We start from the raw sequence: 24,221 nt of genomic DNA, 5'->3' as shown, positions 1-24,221 counted from the left end.
GAAAGTGGGGAGCGGATACGAGGACATCTTGCCGTGTCTTTCACAGGGGACCTAGCATTTCTGACGGGACGCAGTACCCAGGCTGCTCTCCTCAGACCTCAGCAGGAGGGAGCTGAGAGGTGATGTGAGGTCTGTGAGCAGCGCGGTTGGAAGGGGTCCCCCAGACTGTGAGCTGCAGGAGAGGGGAAGGACCCATGGCCGTTGTGCCCAGCTCTCTGTCTCCCAGGCATAGGGCAGCCTTGGTGGGAAGAGGGGACACAGGAATGAGCTGGGGTCGGACCAAGACCGACCTTGTCTGCCCTACTGCAGGCTGGGAAGGAGCTCACGGAGGCGCAGTGGAGGAAAGGCCTCCAGTCAGCAGGCCAGCTAGAGCTCAGCTGAGGAGAGGGAAATAGGCCACAGAGGAGGCCTTCCGGGTGGAAGCAGGGGCTTGAGAGAAATCGCTGCGTGCTCTGCTGCGGGTAGAAGACCCAGAGCAAGGGCAGGCAGCCTGGGCTCTGCTGTGTTGGGCACAGCTGCCCCTTCCCGGGTGACCTCCAGAGATACTGTCCTGGTCCCTGGGCACACCGAGTCGTGATGGTACTCCCATTAGCAGCCGTGACAGCAGTGACTCACGGAGTCCCACTGCCTCTCATACCACAGCCCGAAACTGTTCACACGGCGTTTTCTTATTCATTAACTCATCCGCTCTTCCTTGTTCCCACTTGGGTGAGAGCTGAGTTCTGCACTAGACCCTGTGGATCCGACGGGGGGAGTTGATGAGGGGCCCCGACCGGTTCCAGGCAAGCACAGAGTTGGGGGGAGACCAGCTGCCCGCAGTCCAGTGCAGAGGACAGACAGACCGAGGTGCCTATACCCTCACTGCCTTCTGCCCTAAGGCTGGATGACTACTGCATGACCAGAAGAGGGTGGTGGGGAGCAGGAGGGTCCTTCCGCTGGTTGTGGGGAAGAGGCCTGGCTCCCAGGCAGTGGGATCGGCGGGGGCCAAAGCTCAGAAGGGTCAAAGTTCTCAAGGCCAGTGTAGAGTGGAAGGGGTCACGATGAGGGTGAGGAAAGATGGGAAGTGGGACCGAAAAACAGGCCAGAGCATGGCTACGAAGAGCAGGCTGAGAAGTTTGAGCTTTTTCCTGTAGATAATGGGGACTTTTCTGTACGAGGAGGGAAGGAAGGAAGGAACATTTTTACAACAGGAACTAACAGGCTCGAGTCATGTTTTGGGAAGGTACCTGACGGAAGGCTAAGGACAGGTCCACAGAGGCCCACTCTTAGCAACAAAACAGGGCTGGTAAGGGTGACGGCACCTGACATTTCTGAGCACAAAAGGTGTGAGGAGTGCGCTAAGTCCTCATCTCACCCTCACAGTAACACACAGGTGACCACAGGAGGTGGGCACCATCGCCCTCATCACCCCTAATTTACCACAGATGAGGGAATGGAGACACACAGATTCCAGCGCTTGCCTCAGGACACAGCTGTGTGAGGCTGACCCAGGCCTCCAGCTGAGGCTGTTCCGACCTCCCCAGAATACTCTGCCTTCTCACCATAACTTCTCACAGGTAAATTCACCTGCATCGAGGCCCGGTTCCACCTGGAGCGACAGATGGGCTACTACCTGATCCAGATGTACATTCCCAGCCTGCTCATTGTCATCCTCTCATGGATCTCCTTCTGGATCAACATGGACGCCGCACCAGCCCGCGTGGGCCTGGGCATCACCACCGTGCTCACCATGACCACCCAGAGCTCTGGCTCCCGAGCATCCCTGCCCAAGGTAAGTCCTACTGCCCAGAGCACAAAACACCTGGACAGAGATGGACACCCATCTCTCTACCCTGCCTGAGATGAAGGGAGCACGAGGAATTAGTCACTGTTTCTTCATCGGCCACCCTTGGCAGGATCCAGCATTCTGGGGCATCAGAGCTCTCCTCCAGACTGGACACTGTGTTGTGCACAGTTGCCAAACCCCACGGTTTGCTCCGTTCTCTACCAGCACTCCACACGCATCCTGCTCACGTGTCATTCACACTCAACTCCACCTCCTCTTCCTTCACTTTTAGGGCTAAACACAACCTCCTGCTCCATGCACCGTTAACAGTAGATGCTTTGTGGTGGGGGGTCTCCAGGACCACCGCCACGTTCAGAGATTTGATACGACTCACAGGACTCAGCATAGCATTGTTCTCACAGCTAAGATTCCTTTTTTTTTTAAATAGATTTTATTTATTTGACAGAGAGAGATCACAAGTGGGCAGAGAGGCAGGCAGAGAGAGAGAGAGGAGGAGGAAGCAGGGTCCCTGCAGAGCAGAGAGCCCGATGTGGGACTCGATCCCAGGACCCTGAGATCATGACCTGAGCTGAAGGCAGAGGCTTAACCCACTGAGCCACCCAGGCGCCCCATAGCTAAGATTTCTTATAGCGTTGCGTTAAGGACACACAGCTTGGGCGCATCTGGGGGCCGCAGTCGGTTAAGTGTGGGACTCTTGGTTTCACTCAGGGCAAGATCTCAGGGTTATGGGGTGGAGCCCCACATTGGGCTCCCCACTCAGCGTGGAGTCTGCTTTGCCTCTCCCTCTGCTCCTTGCTCCACTCTCTCTCTCTTTCTCTCTCTCTAAGATGAATAAAGAAATCCTTAAAAAAAAATAAAATAAAAATCTCTAAAAAAATTTAAAAATTTAAAAAATTTGAAAAAGAATACACAGCTAGGTGATAAAGGAAAAAGACACAGGCAGGGTCTGGAGGAAGCCATCTGCAGGCTTCCTTGTTTTCTACCCCCAGCCCCCCAGGGCAGGACCACACAGAGCACATTCCTACCCTAACAATAAAAAGGCAGTCACACGTGTGGGATGTTTCTGCCCAGGGAGATAGAGACATTGTTTTGAGGTTCATTTAAGATTCAGTATGGATGATTTTTACTGGGTGCTGCTCACACAGGCCCCTTCCACCTGGCACACACCAAAACTCCAGACTCCCAGGAGGAAAGCAAACATTTGGCACAACCCCTGTTGTTTGTATGGGCAGTCTAGGCACAGTGAGGCATCCTTATCACTTAGGGAAAGCGGGAACATTCCCCAAATCCACGTTCCTAGCTCTCAATCAAGGGCCAGCCTCGCAAGCAGGTCCTTTGTAAGATAGCAGCCTTGTCCCAAACGTCATGTGTGAACCCTTTTCTTCCCATACCTTGATCTTCTTTCACATTTCTAAATTCAACACCACATTCTGCTCCTTTCACTATTCTCTCCTGAGCCGTACTCTGCTCCATTCACTATTAACACCAGACACAGCATTTCACTCCATTCACTATTAAAGCCAGATACACATTCTGCTCCATTCACTCTGTGCTAGACACAACATTTCTGCCCCATTCTTCAAACACCAGACACAGCATTCCATTTCATTCATTACCGACACCAGACACTAATTCTCTGCCAGTCGCCCTTGCCATAAATGCGACGTTCTGTTCCTTTCACTGTTAACACCAGACCTCACATTCTGCTTAATTCACTTTTAACACTAGACATGATGTTCTGCTTCATTTACTATTAATGCCAGACACCCCCTACTCCTCCATTCACCCATACGTGAGGTACAACATTCTGCTGCCTTCACTGTGAATGCTTGATGCCTCATTCTGCTCTACTCTCTTTTAATTCTAGGCCCTGCATTCTACTACGCTCACTACTACCGTCTGAGCCCCATTCTGCTTTCATCACTCACCAGCAGACACAACATTCAGCCTACTGTTAACGCCAGACTCCATATTCTGCTCCCTTTAGCCTTATGCTAAATCCAACATTCTGTACCATTTCCAATTAAGGCCTCATTCAACATTATGCTTTGATATAGGAAAGTTGGAAGAATATACAATGATCACTCTAACATTCTTCACCTGGATTCCAACTGTTAATCATCTTGCCACATTTACTTTAGTTCTCTATAAAGATAAGTAGGGGGGTAGGTAGATGGGTAGCTAAGTAGGTAGGTAGTAGATAGACACAATTTTTGTTGAATCATTTGATGGTTACAGACATCATGATAAGCCATCTCTAAAGAAGGAATAAGGACCCCAGTGATATTTGTCCAAAAAATTAACATTAATTCAATAATAATTATATTTATATCAATTCTATTTATATACTATATATCAATTTTATATCAATAATTATTGAAGTAGAAGTAATTCCATAATATCATCTAATACAGAAACTTCATGTTTTCCCATGTCAAAAAACATCATCAGTAAATATGGCAAGGGATCCAGTCAAGGATCCAATCAAGATTCATACTATATATGGCTACTCTTTTATTTTCAAAACTTTTTTAAAGATTTCATTTATTTATTTGAAAGAGAGAGAGTGCACGCAAGCAGGGGGAGCTGCAGAGCGGGGGAGAGTGAGAGAGAGGCAGGCTCCCCACTGAGCAGGGAGTCCCATGTGGGGTTCCATCCCAAGACCCTGGGATCATGACCTAAGCAAAAGTCAGCCACTTAACCAACCACCCAGGCACCCCTGTATATGGCTACTCTTTTAATCTAGAAGAGTCTCTCCACTGTTTTTTATTTTCATGATATTTCATGTTCAATTAGCTTTTAATGTGAGAGATGACATTTAGTTTCCTCTGCCATCAACACTCGACACCACTCTCTCCTCTATTCACTCTTACACAAAACTCAATAATCTGCCCTTTGCACGATGAATACTAGACTTTGCATTCTGCTGGATTCACTATAAATGCTTGAGACCAAATTCCATTTACTGTTACCAGCTGACAATTGTAACAGCAATTGTGCAATTGTAACAGCAGATGTACCTGCTTCCTTTTCCTGATGTTAAAGTCAACAACCCGCTCCCCTGTCTATTAAGAGTTGGTGTCACATTCTCTTTCGCTTATGATTGATGCCAGACTCAACACTCTGCTCCACTCATGGGTAAAGCCAGACTCAGTATTTGGCTCCATATGCTATTAATACTCAACCTCACATTCTTCTCCATTCACTTTTTTTAAAGCATAAAATTCAGTAGCAGGTAATAATATTTGCAAAGTTGCACACACTCACCACTGTCTAATTCTAGGACATTTTCATTACCCCAAAAAGAAACCCCCATAACTCATCAACAGTCATTCCTCTTTCCCTACTCTGTCAAGCCTCTGGCAACCCCTACTCTACTTTTCACTTCTGTGAACTTGCTGCTTCTGGACAGCTCATATAAATGGAATCATATAATAGGCACACTTTTGTTTAGCATAATGTTTTCAAGATTCATCTGTGGTGTACACTGTATCAGTACTTCATTCCCATTTGTGGCTGATTAGTATTTCCATTGCATGGGTCTATCACATTTTGCTCATCTATTCACCAGTTGAGGAACATTGGGGTTATTTCCACTTTTTGGCTATTTTAAATAACGCTGCTATGAACATCTCTGTACAAGTTTTTGTGTGCACATATGCTTTCAACTCTCATAGGTATTTACCAAAGAGTGAAATTGTTGGGTCATATGGTAACTATATGCTTAACTTTGTGAGGAACTGACAAACTGTTTTCCACCACTTCATAATCTCACCAGGGTTCCAATTTTTCCACTTCCTCACCAACGCTGCTTCTCATCTGATGTCTTTTTGATTATAAACATCTTAGTGGATGTGAAGTAGTAGCTATCTCACTGTGGTTTGGGTTTGCATTTTCCTAGTGATTGGTAGTGTTGAGCATTCTTTTCATATGCTTATTAGCCATTTCTGTGACTTCTTAGGAGAAATGTCCCTTCAAATCTTTTGCCCAATTTATAATAAAAGTATTTCTCTTTTTATTGGTGAGTTGTAATAGTTCTTTGTGCGTTGTGGATTTTAATCCCTTATCAAAGATACGATTTACAAATATTTCCTCCCATTTTGTGGGCTATCTTTTCACTTGATTGATAGTGTCTTTTAATACACAAAAGTTTTTAATTTTGATGAAGTAAAATTTATCTCTTTTCTTTTGTTGCTCGGCCTTTGGTATCATATTTAAAAAACTAATGCTTAATCCAAAGTCACAAAAAAGTATACCTATATTCTTTTCTAAGAGTTTTGTAGTTTAGCCCTAAACCTGGGCTTTGACCCATTTTGCATTTTGCATACAGTATGAGGGAAGGATAGCATTCTTTTGCATGTGGATGCTGTTAAGGCAGCACCATTGATTAAGAGGACCGCCCTTCCCCTGCATTGAATTTACAACCTTGTCAAAAATCAATTGGCCATAAACGTATGGGATTATTTCTAGACTCTCAGTTCTGTTCCATTGATCTACACATTTATTCTTATGTCGGTACCACACTCTTGATTACTGTTGCTTTGAAGTAAGTTTTAAAATTGGGAAGTATGAGTCCTCCAACTTTCTTCTTTTTAAAGATTGATTGGGCTATTCTGGGTCCCTGGCATTTCTATTCGAACCTGAATATGAATTTAAAGTTTCATTCGTCAATTTCTGCAACAACAATAAAAAAGGAAGTTAGAGTAAAAATGCACTGAGTCTGTTGATGAGTTTGGAGAGTGTCACCATATTAATGATATCAAGTCTTCCATTCCATAAACACATGATGTCTTCTCATTTACATAAGCCATCCCACTGCCTTCTAGACTGCTTGGTTTATTTTTTTTTCCTTCCAAGATTTTATTTAAATTCAAGTTAGTTAACATATAGTGTAGTATTGGTTTCAGCAGTAGTTAACATATAGTGTAGTATTGGTTTCAGTAGTGATTCATCACTTAACTATAACAGCCATTGCTCATTTCAAATGCCCTCCTTAATGCCCATCATCCATTTAACCCATTCCCCTCATCCACCTCCTGCCAGCAACTGTCAGTCTATTCTTTATAGTTAAGAGTCTCTTATGGTTTGCCTCCCTGTTTTTTTCTTATTTTATTTTTCCCTCCCTTCCTCTATGTTCCTCTGTTTTCTTAAACTCCACATATGAGTGAAATCATATGGTACTTGTGTTTCTCTGACTTATTTTGCTTAGCATAATACCCTCTAGTTCCATCCACATCATTACCAATGGTAAGATTTCATTCTTTTTGATGGCTGAGTAATATTCCAGTGTGTATTTGCGTGTGTGTGTGTGTGTGTGTGTGCGCCACATCTTCTTTATCCATTCATCAGTTGGTGGACATTTGGGCTCTTTCCATAGTTTGGCCATTATTGATAGTGCTGATATAAACATTAGGGTGCAAGTGCCCCTTCGAATCATTATTTTTGTATCTTTAGGATAAATACCCAGTAGTACGATTGCTGGGTCATAAGGTAGCTCTATTTTCAACTTTCTGAGGAACCTCCATGCTGTTTTCCAGAGTGGCTGCACCAGCTTTCATTCCCACCAACAGTGTAGGAGGGTTCCCCTTTCTCCGCATCCTTGCCAACATCTGTCATTTTCTGACTTGTTAATTTTAGCCATTCTGACAGGAGTGAGGTGGTATCTCGCTGTGGTTTTGTGTTTCCCTGATGCTGAGTAATGTGGAGCACTTTTTTATGTGTCTGTTGGCCATTTGTATTAGACTGCTTGGATTCTCAAAACCTCACTCCTCACAATCACACTACCATTCTGTATGCCCATGGGCCCTCTTCCTAGGATTTAATAATCTCTACCCACCCCTCAGTTTAAAAATATATAATCAATCCAATGACAAATCAGTTGTCATTCTTATTGAGGATCCCTGGTACATGACGAGTTGCTTCTCTCTTGCAGCTTTTAAGATTCTCTCTTTGTCTTCTGACAGTTTGATAATGAAGTGTGTAGGTGTGGAGCTCTTTTGCATTGCTTGGAGTTCATGAACTTCTTAGGTATGTACATTAGCGTTTTTCTTCAAATCTAGAAAAATTTTGGCCATTATTTCTTCAACTACCCTTTCTGCTTTTTTCTCTCCTCTCCTTCAGGCACACTCACTGAACATATATTTGTGTACTTGATAGTTACCCACAGGTCTCTGAGGCTCTGTTCATTTTTCTTCATTCTGTTCCTCTGACAAGATAACCTCAAGTTCACTGATTCTTCTTCAACTTCATGGATTCTTTCTTCTGTCTGCTCAAATATGCTATTTATCCTCTCTAGTGAACTCTTCAGTTATTTTTCAACTCCAAAATTTCTATTTGATTCTTTTTATCATTCCTATCTTAGGTTCAGTTTGGTGAGACTTTGTTCTCATCATTTCCTTTGGTTGTTTATACAGGCAGGTCTCCTTTAATTCTTTAAATAAAATAATTGATTTAAAGCCCTTATAAGGAACACCTGGGTGGCTCAGTTGTTAAGCATCTGTCTTCAGCTCAGGTCATGATCCCAGGGTCCTGGGATAGAGTCCCTCATTGGGCTCCTTCCTCAGCGGGGAGCCTGCTTCTCCCTCTGCCTGCTGTTCCCCCTGCTTCTGCCCTCTATATCTCTCTCTCTCTGACAAATAACTAAAGTCTTTAAAAAATAATGATAATAAAATAATTAAAAAAATAAAAATCTGAAAAAAAAAATAAAGCCTTATCAAGTCCAACATCTGGGCCTTCTCAGGAGCAGCTTCTTTGGAAAGCTTTTTTTTTTTTTCTTCTATATATGGGCCTGTCTTAGTGAATTTGGGCTGCTATAACCAAGTACCAGAGATTGGGTGGCTTATAAATAAATCTATTTTTCACAGTTCTGGAGACTGGAAGTCTGAGATGAGGTGACAGCGTAGGAGGGTTCTGGTGAGGACCCTCTTCCAGCTGCAAACTACCAACTTCTTATATGCTTACAGGGTGGAAAGAGAGTCAGCCAGTTAGCTGGCCTCTTCTTATAAAGGCGCTGATTCCTTCAAGAGGGTTCCAGTCTTAAAATCTAATTACATCCCAACAGCCCCACCTCCAAATACCGTCACATTGGAATTAGGATTTCAACCGAGGAAGGGGGTGGCAGGGACACAAACACTTAGTCCGTTGTAGGCCCATCCTTTATGTCTTTGCATATATAATTTTTGGTTGAAAATTACACGTTTTACATAATGTAATGTGGCATCTCTGGAAGTCAGATTCTCCCTCCTCAAGATTTGTTGTTGTTTTTGTTTGTTTGTTTGTTAATAACTCTTGTGAACTAATTCTGTAAGCTCTGTATCCTTTGTTTTGTGGAGTCACTAAAGTCTGCGCAGTTAGCTTGGTGGCTAGCTAAAATTGGACAGAAATTTGCTTAAATGCATGGAACCTAGAAATCTCCCAACCTTTTCCTAGAGCTCTACAGACGTATTAGGACACACCTCCAACACTCAGCCAGGCAGTTTACAGTGTTGCCTCCCCCCTCGCTTGCAGCTTGCTCAATGTGTCAAGGTTAGCTGAGTTGAGAGCTAAGGGGCCTTCTCAGGCCTTTCCTGAGTAGCACCCAGGCCTAAGCACACACAGCAATTCTCAGAAATATGTTAGAGCTTCCTAAAGCTCCCTATGGACATCTCATTCCCCTAGATTTTTGTTTTAAGCTTTTTAATCAACCTATTGTTTGTGTCAACTTTACCTAAGGCCTCAGGCTGACCTGATGTTCTAGAGTTGCCATTAACTGTTTTTCAACAGATGCCCCTAGGGAAAAGGCTGCTCCCCTGGGCCAGCTCCAAGGCAGGTGAAATAAAGACAGCCTTCCTTGTGAGTGAGGTCTTTCAGCGAACCACATGACAGGCCAAATAATGACAGTTCTCTGGCAAAGGGGCTTTAAAGAAGCTCCACCTCTGTTCTGCCCCATCCACCGACTGCCTGGATAAAGGTCTTCAGTCTGCTTGCAGGCTGTTGGTTTATTTAGGCTAGCACAGAAGTGGGGACAGGAGAACAGAATCCGGCAAGTTAAAACCCCACAAGGCCCCAAGAGAAATGAAAACATATGTCCACACAAAAATCTGTACAAAGATGTTCACAGTAACATTATTCATAATAGCCAAAGGTAGAGACAACCCAAACGCCCATCAACTGATGACCAGGTCAACAAAAGGTAGTATATCCATACAATGAAATACTATTTGGCCATAAAAAGGAATGAAATATAGGGGCACCTGGGTGGCTCAGTCACTTAAGCATCCAACTCTTGGTTTCAACTTAGATCATGATCTCAGGGCCATGGGATCCTGCCCTGCAGCAGGCTCCATGCTCAGCAAGGAGACTGCTTGTGATTTTCTCCCCCTCCCTCTGCTCCTCTCCTGCTCGCATGCTCCCTCAATAAATAAATCTTCATTAAAAAAAGGAATGAAATACAGATGTATACTGCGACATGAACGAATCTTGAACACATTATGCTAAGTGAAGGAAGCTAGTCATAAGAGGCCACATGGAATATGATTCCATTCACAGGAAATGCCCAGAATGGGGCATCTATAGAGTCAGAATGTAGACTAATGGTTGCTTGGGATGGTGGTGGGGGACAGGAATTGGGAGAATAGAGAAAAGAATAATGGCTAAAAGTCACTGGATTTCTTTTGGGGGTGATGAAAACATTCCAAAATTGACTGTGATGATGGTTGCATATATCTTAAACGTATTAACGACTACTGAAATGTACACTTTAGCTTTGTGAATTGTATGGCGTATGAATTTTATCTCCATGAAGCTAGGTTTTGTTTTCGTTTTTATTTTTAATGCCAGAAAGTTTGATGCTCTTACTGGCATTCAGCTGACTTTTTAAGTAAAATGCTTTCATGATTGCGGTTAGCCTTTGGTTAACAGAGCTTCTGAGAAAGTTTATTCTGACCATTTTTGCTGTTGTCCTCATTGCTCTTACAGTGAAGAGAGTTTTTGAAATCTTACTCTGCTACTTTTGCTAACACCCTCTGTTTACTTTCAGTGTTAGGTACACCACTCCCTATCACCCTTAGACTAAGCACAACGTGCTGTTTCTCTCAACGATGATGCTAGATACACCAGCCTCCTCTCCTTACTACTCTTCTAAGTACCGTATTCTTATTTGCTCCAGTGTTTTGTATAGTCTTCTTGGTGCATGGTTCTCCTTTTCCTCTGCACTTTCCGAATATCCCAGCCGAGGAGTGAGTAGCAGTGGGTGACGGGGGGAGTTCCCGAGGAGCAGAAATATTGAACTATTTCATTCTCCCCTACCCTCCTGCCCCTGCGCTCTTCCGCTCTTCCGCTCCCCCGCTCCAGGTGTCCTATGTGAAAGCCATTGACATTTGGATGGCGGTGTGCCTGCTCTTCGTGTTCTCAGCCCTCCTGGAGTACGCTGCTGTCAACTTCGTGTCTCGACAGCACAAAGAGCTGCTACGGTTCAGGAGGAAGCGAAGACATCACAAGGTAGGCCCTTGGATCGCGACCCAGGGAGGGACAGCGGGTGGTAAACAGAAGACATCCAGGCAAGCTTGTGTTGTGATACTTGTTTCAGTGCACTGTCCCTCTCAGTGGGCAAGGCAGACGTAAAATAGCGATGAAGTCCTAGAACTCCTAACTTCCTCTCCCACCAACAATGCCTTGTTGGGTCTGTAGGCAGTAAGTCTTCCAACCATGACACTATAGAAATGATCAGGTTATACCTGAAGACAGAACCGAGGGAGCAAACACTGATGGGCTGACATAATAACTAGCTGTGACCTGGAAGCTTGGCAGGCTGAAAGGTGGTTATTGGTGTTTTCTGCAAGGCGGCGTTATTTCCAAGGGTTTGGTTCCAGAAAGGAAGTGCGTCACAAAAGGTAAGATCTTTGAGTAGAATGGCCAGAGCCAGGCCTTTGCTTCCCACTTCCAAGAGAAGAGCATTTTGCAAGATGCTCCCGCAGAGTGAATTCTGTCACTTTATGAGGGCGTGAATAAAGAACTACTTGGCCAACCATCTATACGAAGTTACCAACATCTGTTAACTCAGAGGCTGTGCTCCAACCAGCAAATGCCACTGGGGAGAGTGCCATCTGTGGGAACAAACTGGTTGTACACCTTGGTCTATAAATATTTCCCCCAAAGACTTCTCCCCTGGAGATCAGAGAACCTGCTTTTCTTTCCAACCTCATCTCCACACCACTTTCTCCTTTGCTCTCTGAACACCAACCACCCTAGTTTTTTCTCCATTTGCTCAAACATACACACAGGACTTCAGATGTCTTGTTCTCTCCTGGAATGCCTTCCCAGGGAAATTTGTTTAGTGTTAACCAACCACTCATTTTCTGATTCTCAGCTGAGGCATCTTCCCTGATACCTAGGTGGAGGGATAGGTCATGTAGTGAGGTTCTCATGCACAGCTGTGAAGTATGGCCATGCAGACTGTATCCTACACAGGCCCCCTTGCCAGTGAGGCACTCTTCTCTAAGTCCTGCCTCGGCATGGACTGTATCAGCCAGAGGAAGGGATTCCAATTCCTATGTCTAGAAAGGAGGGATGCCATTTTTCTAATCTGCCCAAGGATGCTCTATGAGCTAGCAAAGGTCATGCTCTACTAAAGCTTAGTTTCCCTCCTTCTGAATATTCATTTTGATTTGTAATTGTACATTCATGATGTAGCTGTTTGGTACTTATCTCTTCCACTGAATTATGAACTCCATATGGGTGGAGACCATGCCTACTTTTGCTCGGCACTATGTTTCTGGTGCCTAACAGAATGCCTGACACATAGTGAACATGCTCTAGGAACCAAGAGGAGCCCTTCCGGTCAGAGAGCCTGCACAGATTTTCCAGCAACAGATTAGGGCAAACAAGAACCCATATATTATGACCTGTCAGGCCATACCACATACCTGCCACACACCAATGTCCTACAAGCTTTAGACCGTCCTACTTCCGCTAGCCCCCTACCCAGCTACCATGTACTATGTCAATAGACCCTGTTTCTTTATCACTGGTTAGTATGTGACTTCAAGCTCTCCTTTTTCTGGGCCCAGTTTCTCCATCTGTAAAGTGGACTAAATTGGTACCCTGGGGGACTGTGGTAAGGATTCAATCAGATTACAAAGTAGCTTTAAGTTCTGTTCCTGCCACAGAAGTGCCAAGGAACCAAATGATGACACATGCACAGATTTCCATCAGTGTGTTTCTTAAACATCAGCAATCTGATTCAATTAATTTCTAGCAGTTTACCATAGGCAGGAGGCAGACATTTCAAGACGGAAGATGTCCATGGGAGTTCAGGTATAACCATCCTTCTAAATCTGCATTGAAAGAGAAAACTATCTCAGGTACAGCAAGCCAGACAGGATTTCTCAAAAGACTTCTAGTTTTAGTCCTCACTGCCCATTGGATACTTGGCCTCTGACTATTAAAATAATCTAAGCAAGGAACTGACCACACATAACAATCTTGGGAATTCATTATTTTTCCTTTTCCCACTGGCTAGCTGCTTTTTTGCATTTTCCTCTGTGACAAGAGGGTTAATACATTTGTTGAAGAGACACTTACTTAGGGAGACTATGTCCATGATATTTGACTAGCATCAGGCCACTGCACAACTCGAGGGGGCACTATTTGCAGAGACTAAAATGTAAATGGAGCCCTTGCAGACACATAGTATGGTGGGCCTACTGTACCTCCGAAGGCTGCCTCCACCATCACCAGCTCCCTACCAGTTTACACACCAGCAGAAAACTAAACCTTCTCCAGGTGAAATGTAAATAAAGCCCTATGGGATTTGATCAGATATCCCTGCTCAGTTCCCACCTGGCTCTCTCACAGCATGTTAGAGCCCTGTACAGGGAATCCTGTCCTCTCCTCCCATGCCAATGACAACAGCACGGAGGAGCAAGTCACTAGGATCACAGAGGTGCTGGTGGCAAAAGCAATGGAGGTGCTCAAGGTCCCATGGCTCCCACTGACCATACACCAACAGCTGCTTACCTCTTCACCAGTGTTTCTGTCCTGAAGCAGATAAAAATAACCCTGCTGTTTATTAGATCAAAAATAAGTACTGAGACTTACTCCCAGGCAGAGGTCAAAAACCAGTAGCCAGAGATGAAATTCAACATGCAACCGTCTTTTTTAATTTCACTAGCAGTGTCTTAGAAATCTAGAATAAGGTACAAGCATTCAAAAAATCACACTTTTATCTTCAAATAGTCATAGCTCTCTGGTCCCATTGGATTCACATCCTGCCTGATCCCAGGGCACTGGAAGAGCCTTTAGGTAGGGGAAGCATTCTCTGAGTCCCTTCTGACTGGAGATTTCTTCAGCCCTGGCTCATTTCTTCACTCACATTTCTCCTGCGTGGCCCCTTATGTGCGGTTGAATCAGTGTGACCTTGTTCCTAAGAGCTCTGATATTGGCTCAAATGTCAGAAACTACAAGGATGCAGGATGGGGTTCACCATAAAGCAGTGTTTCCTTTGGAGTAAACCCCTCTGCATGTGGCTTGTACAGCAGCAGCGTATAAGCTTGGGCTGCAGAAACTTCCCTTCAGCAGGAAGTTTGCAGAGGGGGTTTTCAGACCCAGATGGTGAGTGAAAAGGAGCTACCTCCATGCCTGAGCTTCTCAGAGCCTGTGATCTTGGCCGGGCTCCTCAAATCCCACCATCCTCCCATGTTACCTCATTTGTTGGGCACAAAGCATCTGGTCCTCAAATTCCCTGGCCGGCCTCATTAGTCAGATTATTAGGAAATCTGCGAGCACACTCCCAACCTCCCTGGGTTCTAGAGGAGACGACCAGATTGCCCCTGCTCCATCCGCAAGCTTTCATTTCCTGCCATCTGCCGGGGAGAACAGGAATAGCAAGCCTCTCTCCCATCATTTCTCGGGAATTTTCTTTCTCCTGGCTACCCTGTGAAACTGATGATCATCTAACCAGATGGGGCCTCCAGGCCACACCTCCACCCCTTCTACTCCCATGTTTGATTGATGAGAAAGGCAGAGAATAATTCGCCCAAAGCTGTATATAAAATTAATTTGGTGGGGCGCCTGGGTGGCTCAGTGGGTTAAGCCTCTGCCTTCAGCTTAGGTCATGATCTCAGGGTCCCGGGATCGAGCCCCACATCGGGCTCTCTGCTGAACGGGGAGTCTGCTTCCCTCTCTCTCTCTGCCTGCCTCTCTACTTGTGATCTCTCTCTCTCTCTGTCAAATAAATAAAATCTTAAAAAAAATTAATTTGGTGCTTCCCTTGCATAACTAGAGCCTGGTAAGAAAACATTTTCAAGCACCCCATCCTGCAAGGACAGATTTATACTGGTAAGCAAGAGAGTTGGACCCGGACCCCCTCCCAGGCACAGGGTCCAGTAATTTGAACAGCTGCCCCCAACTCCTTTCCTTGGTCCTGGCACAAGCCCACTACTGTTGTCCTACTCACAGACAAATATTTACTGAAATCTATTTGCCAAGCACATGTTCTTTCCCCCTTTCTGCAATGAGGCTGTTGGACCAGATTCAACAATTTGCCAATGATTTCTTTTTTTTTTTTAAGATTTTATTTATTTATTTGACAGAGAGAGATCACAAGTAGGCAGAGAGGCAGGCAGAGAAAGAGAGAGGAGAAAGCAGGCTCCCTGCTGAGCAGAGAGCCCGATGCAGGGCTCGATCCCAGGACCCTGAGACCATGACCCAAGCCTAAAGCAGAGGCTTTAACCCACTGAGCCACCCAGGCACCCCTTGTGCCTTGATGTCTTGAGCATTTTTCACGTCTCAAATCCTCCTGATACCAGGAATATAACCCCATTAAAAAAAAAAAGAAAGAGAAAAAGAAAAAGGAAGCTAGGAGTAGTGAAGATATACTGGTAAACATTTACTTATTCAATAACTATTTACTGAGCTTTGAGCTTATGTCCAGAAACCCTGTTCATATGTTCAGTGTTGAGAGTGCAATGAACATGAGTAAGACTGTGCCTTCATGGAGCTTAGCGCCTAGTGGGAGAAACACCACGTGGGGAGCCTGGGTGGCTCAGCCAGTTAAGAGTCTGAGTCTTGACTTCAGCTCAGGTCACGATCTCAGGGTCCTGAGATCGAGCCCCGCACCGGGCCCTGAACTGGGCATAGAGCCTGCTTGAGATTCTCTCTCTTCCTCTCCCTCTGCCCTTCCCCCACTCTGCTCTCTAAAAAATAAAAAGGTTTGCATGAAGTAAAGATTAAAATATATTTTAAAAGAAACATGTGATAAGAGCTTTAAAACAACAACAGAGAAGGAGGCACAGGGAGCTCATGAAGCACACAGCAGGGGCACCTTGTCTACCCTGACCCTCGGGGACGGCTTCTGAATCAGACGTTAGTTCAGTGAAAGAGAAGGCGCTGGAAGCAGAGGTTCAGAGTATATCCAGGAAGAGAGAACAATTTGAGCAGAGCCTGCAGTTAAGACAGAAGGAGCATGATACTTCTGAATATATGTAAATATTTGGGGGCGCCTGGTGCATACAATGCCAGAGAGAGAATGGCACAGCTGAGACTGGAGAGGCAGGCAGAGTTCCAGTCATTTAGGGCCTCATTCACCACGTACGGATGTTAACTATCCTGAAGCCAGCGGCAGCCCGTTAAAGAGTCCAAGCAAAAAATGACCCATAGGATGTGTGTTATGATAACTCAGCTGGGTCGAGGGGGCTGGCCCGGAGACTGTAGGAAGACTGGGCTGGAAGTTGTCACCATAAGGCCATGGGGTAACCCAAGCAAGGGTGACAGGAGCAGAGCTAGCAAGGGGCTCCTAGGCAGTATCGCCTGTTCTCAGTCAGCCCTGCCCGACACAGGAACAGGCGGGAGACAGGTGGGAGGACGATGTGAGCTGCTCCAAATTCCCCAGAGCCACACATGCATCCACAGTCAGCGGACCCCCTCGGTGCCACCGCAGGGCTCACATGGGAAGATCACAGCTAGACATGATGAGAGCGGACAATGGTGTCTCCACGAGTCAGATCAGGAGATCACCAAGAACTGGGAAAGGAATTAGAAATTAGAAATTAGAAGAATACAGGCAGCAGGCCTGTTGGTGGTGAGCATAAGGGAGGGACAGAGAAATGCACAAGGGGTGACTGGCAAAGTGCAACCGACTGGCAGGTATGCCAAGCATAAGGTAAGGGGAAGGGCAGAAGCCTGTCAAGGTAAGTTGGAGCCATATGATAAAGGGCTTTGAATGAGCTATGTCTGAGGTTACAAGTGCCCGGCTGTGGGAACGTGGAGGGAGAAAGCAGCTTTAGCTTCCCTGCAGCGTGTGAAACAGAGCTGAGGCCCATAGCGTTTGCTCTCTCCGGGGCCATTCACCACCACCCCCAACCCATGCCCGAGAACACACCCACTGGGGAATGGGGTGGGGGAAGAGGGCAAGGAGGCAACAGAGGCAAAGCAGGGGATCTCTCCAAATTGTCCCCTTGGTTTCTAACAAAACAGCATTCAGAACGTCTGCTCATCTATAACCTCTGCTGGTCAGAAGAACGTCTTGATGTAGTGGGGTGAATCTTTCCCCACTTATAGGAAAATATGAAGTAAAAAAAACCCTGAGACTCAAATAGAGAAGGGACTTGCCTAAGGCCACAAGGCCAGGAAGTGACGGAGCCGAACTTGAACACAGGTCTGCAGACTCTCGGCCCCACTCCTATCCCCTGGTTTGCATCTGTGTCCACGTGCAAGTGGCGCCCCTCTATAAGGCATCACTCCCCAGCCAGCCTAAGAGCCTTCAGAAACCTGGAATGGTAGCAGCAGGGAGGCAGGGAGAACCCGATGGGCCTGGCCTGGCCCCCAGGGGAGTGCCTTGCAGGGAGGGTGCCCAGCCCCTGTCTTATTTTAAGTAGAGCCCCATGCTGAATCTGTTCCAGGAGGATGAGGCCGGAGAGGGCCGCTTCAACTTCTCAGCCTACGGGATGGGCCCAGCCTGTCTGCAGGCCAAAGATGGCATCTCTGTTAAAGGCACCAACAACAACACCACCACCAACCCTCCTCTGGCACCATCTAAGTCCCCAGAGGAGATGCGAAAACTCTTCATCCAGAGGGCCAAGAAGATCGACAAAATATCCCGCATTGGCTTCCCCATGGCCTTCCTCATCTTCAACATGTTCTACTGGATCATCTACAAGATTGTCCGCAGGGAGGATGTCCACAACCAGTGACGGGTCTGGGATGGAGGGGCGGGGGGAGGCTGGGAGAGGGCAGAGTGGGAACAGCACAGGAATCTGAGAGCCTAGGGAAGAGGAGAAGAGAGGGCGGGGGCACACATACACAACTCCCTCTCTCTCTGCTCTCCGTGCAATAGCAAAATGCAGTGATGCATGAATCTTAGAATGTGGCACTATCTATTTAACCTCGGGTGGGCTGCTGGGAGGGGGGGAGGGAGGGGCTTTTCTAATATAGGAGCTGAGGGATCGGGAGGAAGGGGAGGGCTAGGGGCGGGGGGTTGGGAGTGGGGGAATAACAGCTTTCAAAAATTTGAATCCATGGGCTGGGCAGTTTTCCTATTTGGAAGGAGTGCAGTCTGCCCCAGAGCAGAAGGAAAGCAATGTAATATATGATATATATTCATGCTTAATATTAATGCAAAAACCACAAGAACAAAAGATTTGTTTCTAAACCTATCAGCCTAGTAACTGCTTAAATTTTTAAAGTCACAGAAGTGATGGACAATTTTTCCCAGAGTGGAAACAGTCACAAATAAGCTTGCTCTGGTGTGTGTCCCATATCACAGCCCTCCAAATGCCATGCCTGTCTTCAAACGGGCCCGGGAGGACACATGCCAAAAAGCCATCCCACCTCTGCTTCAAGAGGGTAATGCGGCCTGGCCATGGGTGGTGGAAATGGGGAAAGGTGGAGAGAAGAGAGGGAGTGACTAAGGAGATGGGACATCTCAGAGGCCCAAGGATTGATAATCAAGACAACTCCACCTCAATCCTCAGGTCTCAAGGCTAAGGACCACACCGGCCCCTCTCCGAGCCCTCTCGCTTCTGTGCTTCAACATCACCCCACTTATCTTCCACTGCCACCCAGAAATGGCCGCCATGGTTTTCCCATTATATTGCCAATATGCAATCTTTTTTATGGTTTAAAAAAAAAAAAGTAATAATCTCAAGAAGTTATGCAGATAGACTGAGTATAAACAGATGCACTTTTTTCAAATGTCTATTTTTTTGGAGAGTGTCTTTGGAATTGCAAGTAGGTATATATTTGGGAAGGTGGGGTCAGTGGGCTGAAGTAGATTTATTATATAGTGGTTCTACAGAGGAAGTTCTAAGAGGTAAAAGGGTAGTATTGAGGCTGCTGCAGATCAGATACATATAGGTGGAAGGAGATAGTGATGTTCAGAAAGTCTGTTCATTATATTTTGACATTTCATATGCCACAGATAATGTGGAAAGCATGGGGGGATGACCCCATGATATTTTTATAAGTCTTTTTTTGTTTTCCTTTTTGGTGCTTTGCTTAGCTTTAACAGTTAGGGAAGTTAGACAAATATTTCTTTCCTTCCAACTCTGATATGCCAGAACTATCCCAGGTTAGCTAGGGCACTCCAGAAAAAAGGAGAAGGACAAGGAAATAAATGGTGACGGGTGGGAGATCCTGATGAAGGACACGGATGTTCACTGATGGAGGGAGGGTCTGCAACGGGGACCGCTAAAGACAGGAGTAGTCTCCAGTAGCCTCGGTCCTCTCTGCCAACAGCATCATGCCTGAATCAAGGCACCGCCGTCTGGGGCGTGCTCCCTGCCATGGCCTGTGATCAGTATACTGGGTTACATCTCTTCCTTTCCACTCCAGCGTCTTGGCATTGGAGCTAAGTAGTGATAAGATGGTGGGACACAGCGGACAGTCGGTTTGTCCTGAGGCCTGGGTTTCACGGTGTTAGAGTACCCCCAGCATGGGGGAGAGGAGAAGGGAGACAATAGGAGCCTAACTCTTCCCTAAAGCCTTCCCCAAGGGACATTTCTCCCGTTCCCTGTGGCACAATAGCTAATACCTCTAGAGGCCCAAAACACCAAACCAAGACAAGGACCTAGAGTGATTTGGGTAAAGAAAATGCACTGTGCAGCCAAAAAAAGCATTTGGCTTTGAGGCTTGAATGAAAAAACTGTTTACATCCAGGGTCAAGGTTAGTAAGTCATTGCCTTCCCTTCTCTTGGCCTGTGTAGACCAGAAAATTAAGTTGTATTCTAGCCTTGGATGATGCGGGATCGAACCCAGAATCCCGAGTGGAGTCTCTCATCCACGACTATCCTTTTATCCTTTTCCCCAGCACAAACTGTGTCTAAGGGAGGAAGCGAAACAGATCTAAACAAGTACCGCCAGTTCAAGACTAGAGTATCGGTCTCTGAACTGCCATTAGCACGACATTCACTTTATTTAAGGGAGGAAGTCCTTACTCCTGCAGTGGCGCCTGAGTCACTGGAGAAGCGATTTGCCCCTTTCACTGGCACTTTATTCGCTTTAAGGGGAAAATTGTTTTTTAATAAAAAAAAAAATTAAAGAAGCCCTTTTCTCTAGTTTACTCATTACTGGACGAAATTCAGAATGTCTGAAGTCTAGGTGATCAGGCAGCAGAGGCGTTAGGCCTCTGTCAGGGACTAAAGGCAGTACCAATTGTTCCAGCACATTCTGTCTCCACTCAAACAGCAGTATCTGCAGATTTCAAACTAGGCTCCTTGTATGAGGTGTCTGGAATCGCTCTGAAACAGAGAAATCACTGGGCCGTTTGCCCAACCTCTGCTGGGTCCTTGAACTTCTGCCACCATATTCAACTTGTGGGCCCACTGGGAGCTGCCAGGTCTAGTCAACAGTATCTGACAGATAATAGAATCATCTTTTTGAGACACAGAGAGGGAGAAGGTCACTGATATCTTTACTCCAATTATTCCAGACTTGGTATTCCTCATAGAAAATAAACGTGAGTGAATACATTATAGCAGAAAAGAATCCGAGTTTTAGTTCTACCACTAATGTGTTGGGAAAACTTTGGTAAATGATTTCACTCTAGTTCCTCTACAAACACAATGAAGAGAGTGGTACAGATCTCTAATGGCTTCCAGCTCTAACTATCCCCTGTGCTTGAACACAGGAGGTTCACACAGAAATTGAATGTCACTTTGCTTTCTGAACCCTCATATATATGAGCCGTGCACATATATATATATGCACATGTACATGGACCCACACAATCCTTGTCAGCAGTCTTTCTTCTCTGGAATCTTTGCAGATTTGTTCTTCTTTTTGCTCTACTTTCTCAAAGACGAGCAGTCATGATAAGGAACGTCATGATAAAGTCAAAAATACCATCATGAATTAGAAATGGAGCATTCTCAAACAGAAGGCATTATCATTACTGTACAATGTAGAAAGGAGTTAGCCATGAATTACATGGATTTTATCATTATAAAAAAAATCAAACTAGACAATTTAGGTCAAAAGCATTTTTTAGGTGCTCCAACAGACAGGATGATGCTTTCATTTCCTTTCTAGTCTGTGCACAGAGCCTATCACACGTGGGGGCCACGTATGCCAGATGTTTTGGGGGGGGGGGACCTGACAGAGGTGTGATGAGTGGTTTACTGGTTTTCAAACTCTCTCCATGGCCAGGCCAGTGTTTTTGCATGAAGGCTACTGGGAGAGAGCAGATAGTGAGTTCATCCACCTCCAACACCACAGCTAATCCTAGGAGTCAGATTTAAGAAATATCAACTAAGCAGACAGATAATAATACCAATACTTTCTCACCTTAGTTTACAACTTACCTAGATTCCTTTCAAGAGCAGCCACAGTAAGTGGCTCCAGTCTGCCACCCTCTGGTCCTTTCAAATATTCAAGAGTCCAAACTTGGCTAAGGCTACAGGGAGTGACCAAGGACAGGAGTGATTAGAAAGATGCCAAGTATTTGTGAGAGAGACAGAGAAAGGTAAAAGAAGGTCATCTGACCCAAACTATTTCTTCTTCTAAACTGTCAATAAATAAGAAATGCATCCCTCTAAGAGGACTATCAATATTTTTCATAGACTATTTTTCATACTAGGGAGAAAACAAGTATGACAGGAGCTGGTTCCTTCCCCTCAAAGTACACATTAAAAAATAAAAATGCAAAACAGAGGACACACTGTTACAGGCATCATTAAAAAGAGACTGTGTTTTGTGAGGCTCCACGATACTAAACCGCAGAGACCAGTGGCCCAGCTGCGGTGCCACCGTCACGGATAAGCCAGTCTTCTGTGCAAATGAGACTCCTTAGTTAACTGCACGACACTGAACCTGAAGGGAGCTGAGTTCTTGTCATGTCTGCAGTGACTGCTCCTGAGTAGCAGCAGCTAGCGGGGAAGGGGCCTGCTGGTGGTATAATGTGTATCAGCTTGAGGACAGGGGTCCAGAGCGGAGATCGGCAACTTTTCCCCAGTCTGACTGGAATCCCAGCCCAGGGATGATCAGTACCATTCTGGAAGCTATCACATGTATCACCCAGGCACCTTTGGTACGTTCTGCCCACCCTCCACCCCAACGCTGAAGCGGCAGGCAAGACCGGGTTTTCTCTATGGGCTGTTTCTCAGACTGACTAGAAAGCTTGCACTCGGAGGGGCCAGTAAGGCCTGCTGAGGAAGGTCGAATGGGCCTCTACCCTCTGATATAAAGCTTCTCTAATTCAGAAACCAATCAGATCAAAAGTTCTCTAAACAGCATGTTGTTAAAATACTATTGATCTTTTCTTCCTCCACTAAGCCCCTTCTCTCAGAAACCAACTCCAGAAACTTGAATTGAGAACCTTCCTATTTTCCTGCAGAAATAGGAGCTTATCCTGACCAAAGGAAGGAGTAAAAGAAATACGCCTTGTTTTGTTTGAGCTGGCTTTTTAAACTACTTGTATCAGTGTAAGGAAAAGCTCGTGATGGAAAGGCTTTGTTTTCACAGTATCCCGAAACCCCAATAAATAAGGAGATATCCTTGGACATGTCGAAATCACAGCAAAAATAAGAGAACTTTGAAGAATCCTGAACTGCCACCCTCCTAACCCAAAGAACCTAAAATCTTGAGGGCCCAGAATAGATGATGCCACTACCAAATCAGGATCCTGTTGCTTCCTTCAGGATTTCTCCAGCTGTAGAGACAGCAAAGGCAGGAGACAGGTTTGTTCAGACATGGTGCTATTACACGCTGTTTTGATGGAGCTGTGTGGTTATTTAAAGCAATAATTAAGGTGCTTTATCATTCTTTCGAACAGCAAAATGAGTTCCAAAGTAGAAATTATTGCCCAATAATTTTTAGGATCATTAAGGCTTCTTCAGCTAGCATCCAGACCATTACTTCTCCCTCTTATGCTTTTCCCCAACCTCCTCCCACTGCCTCCCTGCCAGCATATCCTGTCTCATCGGCTTGTGCATCTCGTTTTGTGAAACCAAACAGTTCCCGAAGATGCTGGTTTATTTCTGAGAGGGGGGTGGGAAGGACTAGAATGGACACAGTAGCTCCTGTCTCATTTGTTTTAAGGCCGCAATGTCTATTCTTCCTCTTGCCTCTGCATTTTGACATTTCACTGTTCTGGAAAATTTCCATTGGAACACTGGGTCGAAAAGTCAGAGTCTAGAGAATGGCAAGCCAAAAATATACCCTTCAAGAGCCCAGTGATGAAAATTATGTTCTACATAAGGCCATTAACCAGCTACAGAGCAGTACCAGCTAAATAACATGGGGACAAAAGACATTTGCTGTCTCATACAGATGCAAGCATAATGGGTCCCCCTTCCCACACTTGCCCTGCTGCACAGTTCCCTGCACGGCCTTCTTCTTGGCCTGCCTTTCTTCAGATTCCAGCTTTCTTAAGCAACTTCAGAGACTCAGTATCCTGTATAACCACACCTGCCTTCTGGGGTGGACAGAGTTCAATAGGAAGTGAGTCCTTGTTCTCGTGCTCCCTTGGGCTCACCATGGGAACGCAGGTAAGCTACTTGGCCTTTCTTGGCCTGCTCACTACCCTACAAAAACAGGAAGTTGAAGGAGATTTTTCAAAGGCAAACCCTGGATACTTTGATGGGTTAAAGAAAAGGGTATACCATGTGTTAGAGAAGGTTTCATTAATTCCCTGTTTCAGTGTCAAGCTGGGAACCCTCTCAGGCCTTTTGGTGGCCAGGTAGGGAGAGGTTAAGAAAGAGGAGAATCTTGGCCCTCAAAGATTACAATCTTAATAGCTTTGTTTTGGTGTGGGTTTTTTTGGCCATGGAAGCGAAGGTATTTCACAGCACTGACAGACTTGCCTCTCAGACTGGCTTCTCACCTGAGAATCCTATCAAACACCAGGACAACATTCCACTCTGGTATTTTAGCATGTATGTCCTGTGAAGGCTGTAGCCCACTTCCCATGGCAGCTGAGTTCTCTCTGACAGAGCCTCTGGAAGAATCAAAGAGAAACACATCAGAG

At 45.6% G+C, this 24,221-nt stretch overlaps 1 protein-coding gene and 1 long non-coding RNA gene across 3 annotated transcripts in view; one reads left to right on the top strand and one right to left on the bottom strand.

Moving 5' to 3' along the window:
- Positions 1-18,143, top strand: part of GLRA1 (glycine receptor alpha 1) — an 82,850-nt gene extending 64,707 nt beyond the window's left edge. Inside the window, exons 7-9 of one of the 2 annotated variants that reach the window (XM_047728987.1) lie at positions 1,557-1,771; positions 11,117-11,263; positions 17,662-18,143. In XM_047728987.1, the coding sequence (XP_047584943.1) occupies positions 1,557-1,771; positions 11,117-11,263; positions 17,662-17,952 (653 nt within the window). In that variant the 3' untranslated portion in view covers positions 17,953-18,143. Of the gene's footprint in view, positions 1-1,556; positions 1,772-11,116; positions 11,264-17,637 lie in introns of both variants that reach the window. The other variant, XM_047728986.1, reaches the window with a different exon arrangement.
- Positions 18,144-21,324: 3,181 nt separating this feature from the next.
- On the bottom strand, positions 21,325-24,221 carry LOC125099695 (uncharacterized). The gene is made up of 3 exons (XR_007127323.1): positions 24,078-24,221; positions 21,559-21,650; positions 21,325-21,424 (listed from the first exon to the last, which is right to left on the bottom strand). It is a non-coding gene; the product is annotated as an uncharacterized LOC125099695 (long non-coding RNA).

Source organism: Lutra lutra, chromosome 5 (genome assembly GCF_902655055.1).
Source record: "Lutra lutra chromosome 5, mLutLut1.2, whole genome shotgun sequence".
Lineage (NCBI taxonomy): Eukaryota > Metazoa > Chordata > Mammalia > Carnivora > Mustelidae > Lutra > Lutra lutra.
The sequence above is the reverse complement of the archived record's forward strand: the minus strand, read 5'-3'. Positions and strand labels throughout refer to the sequence as shown.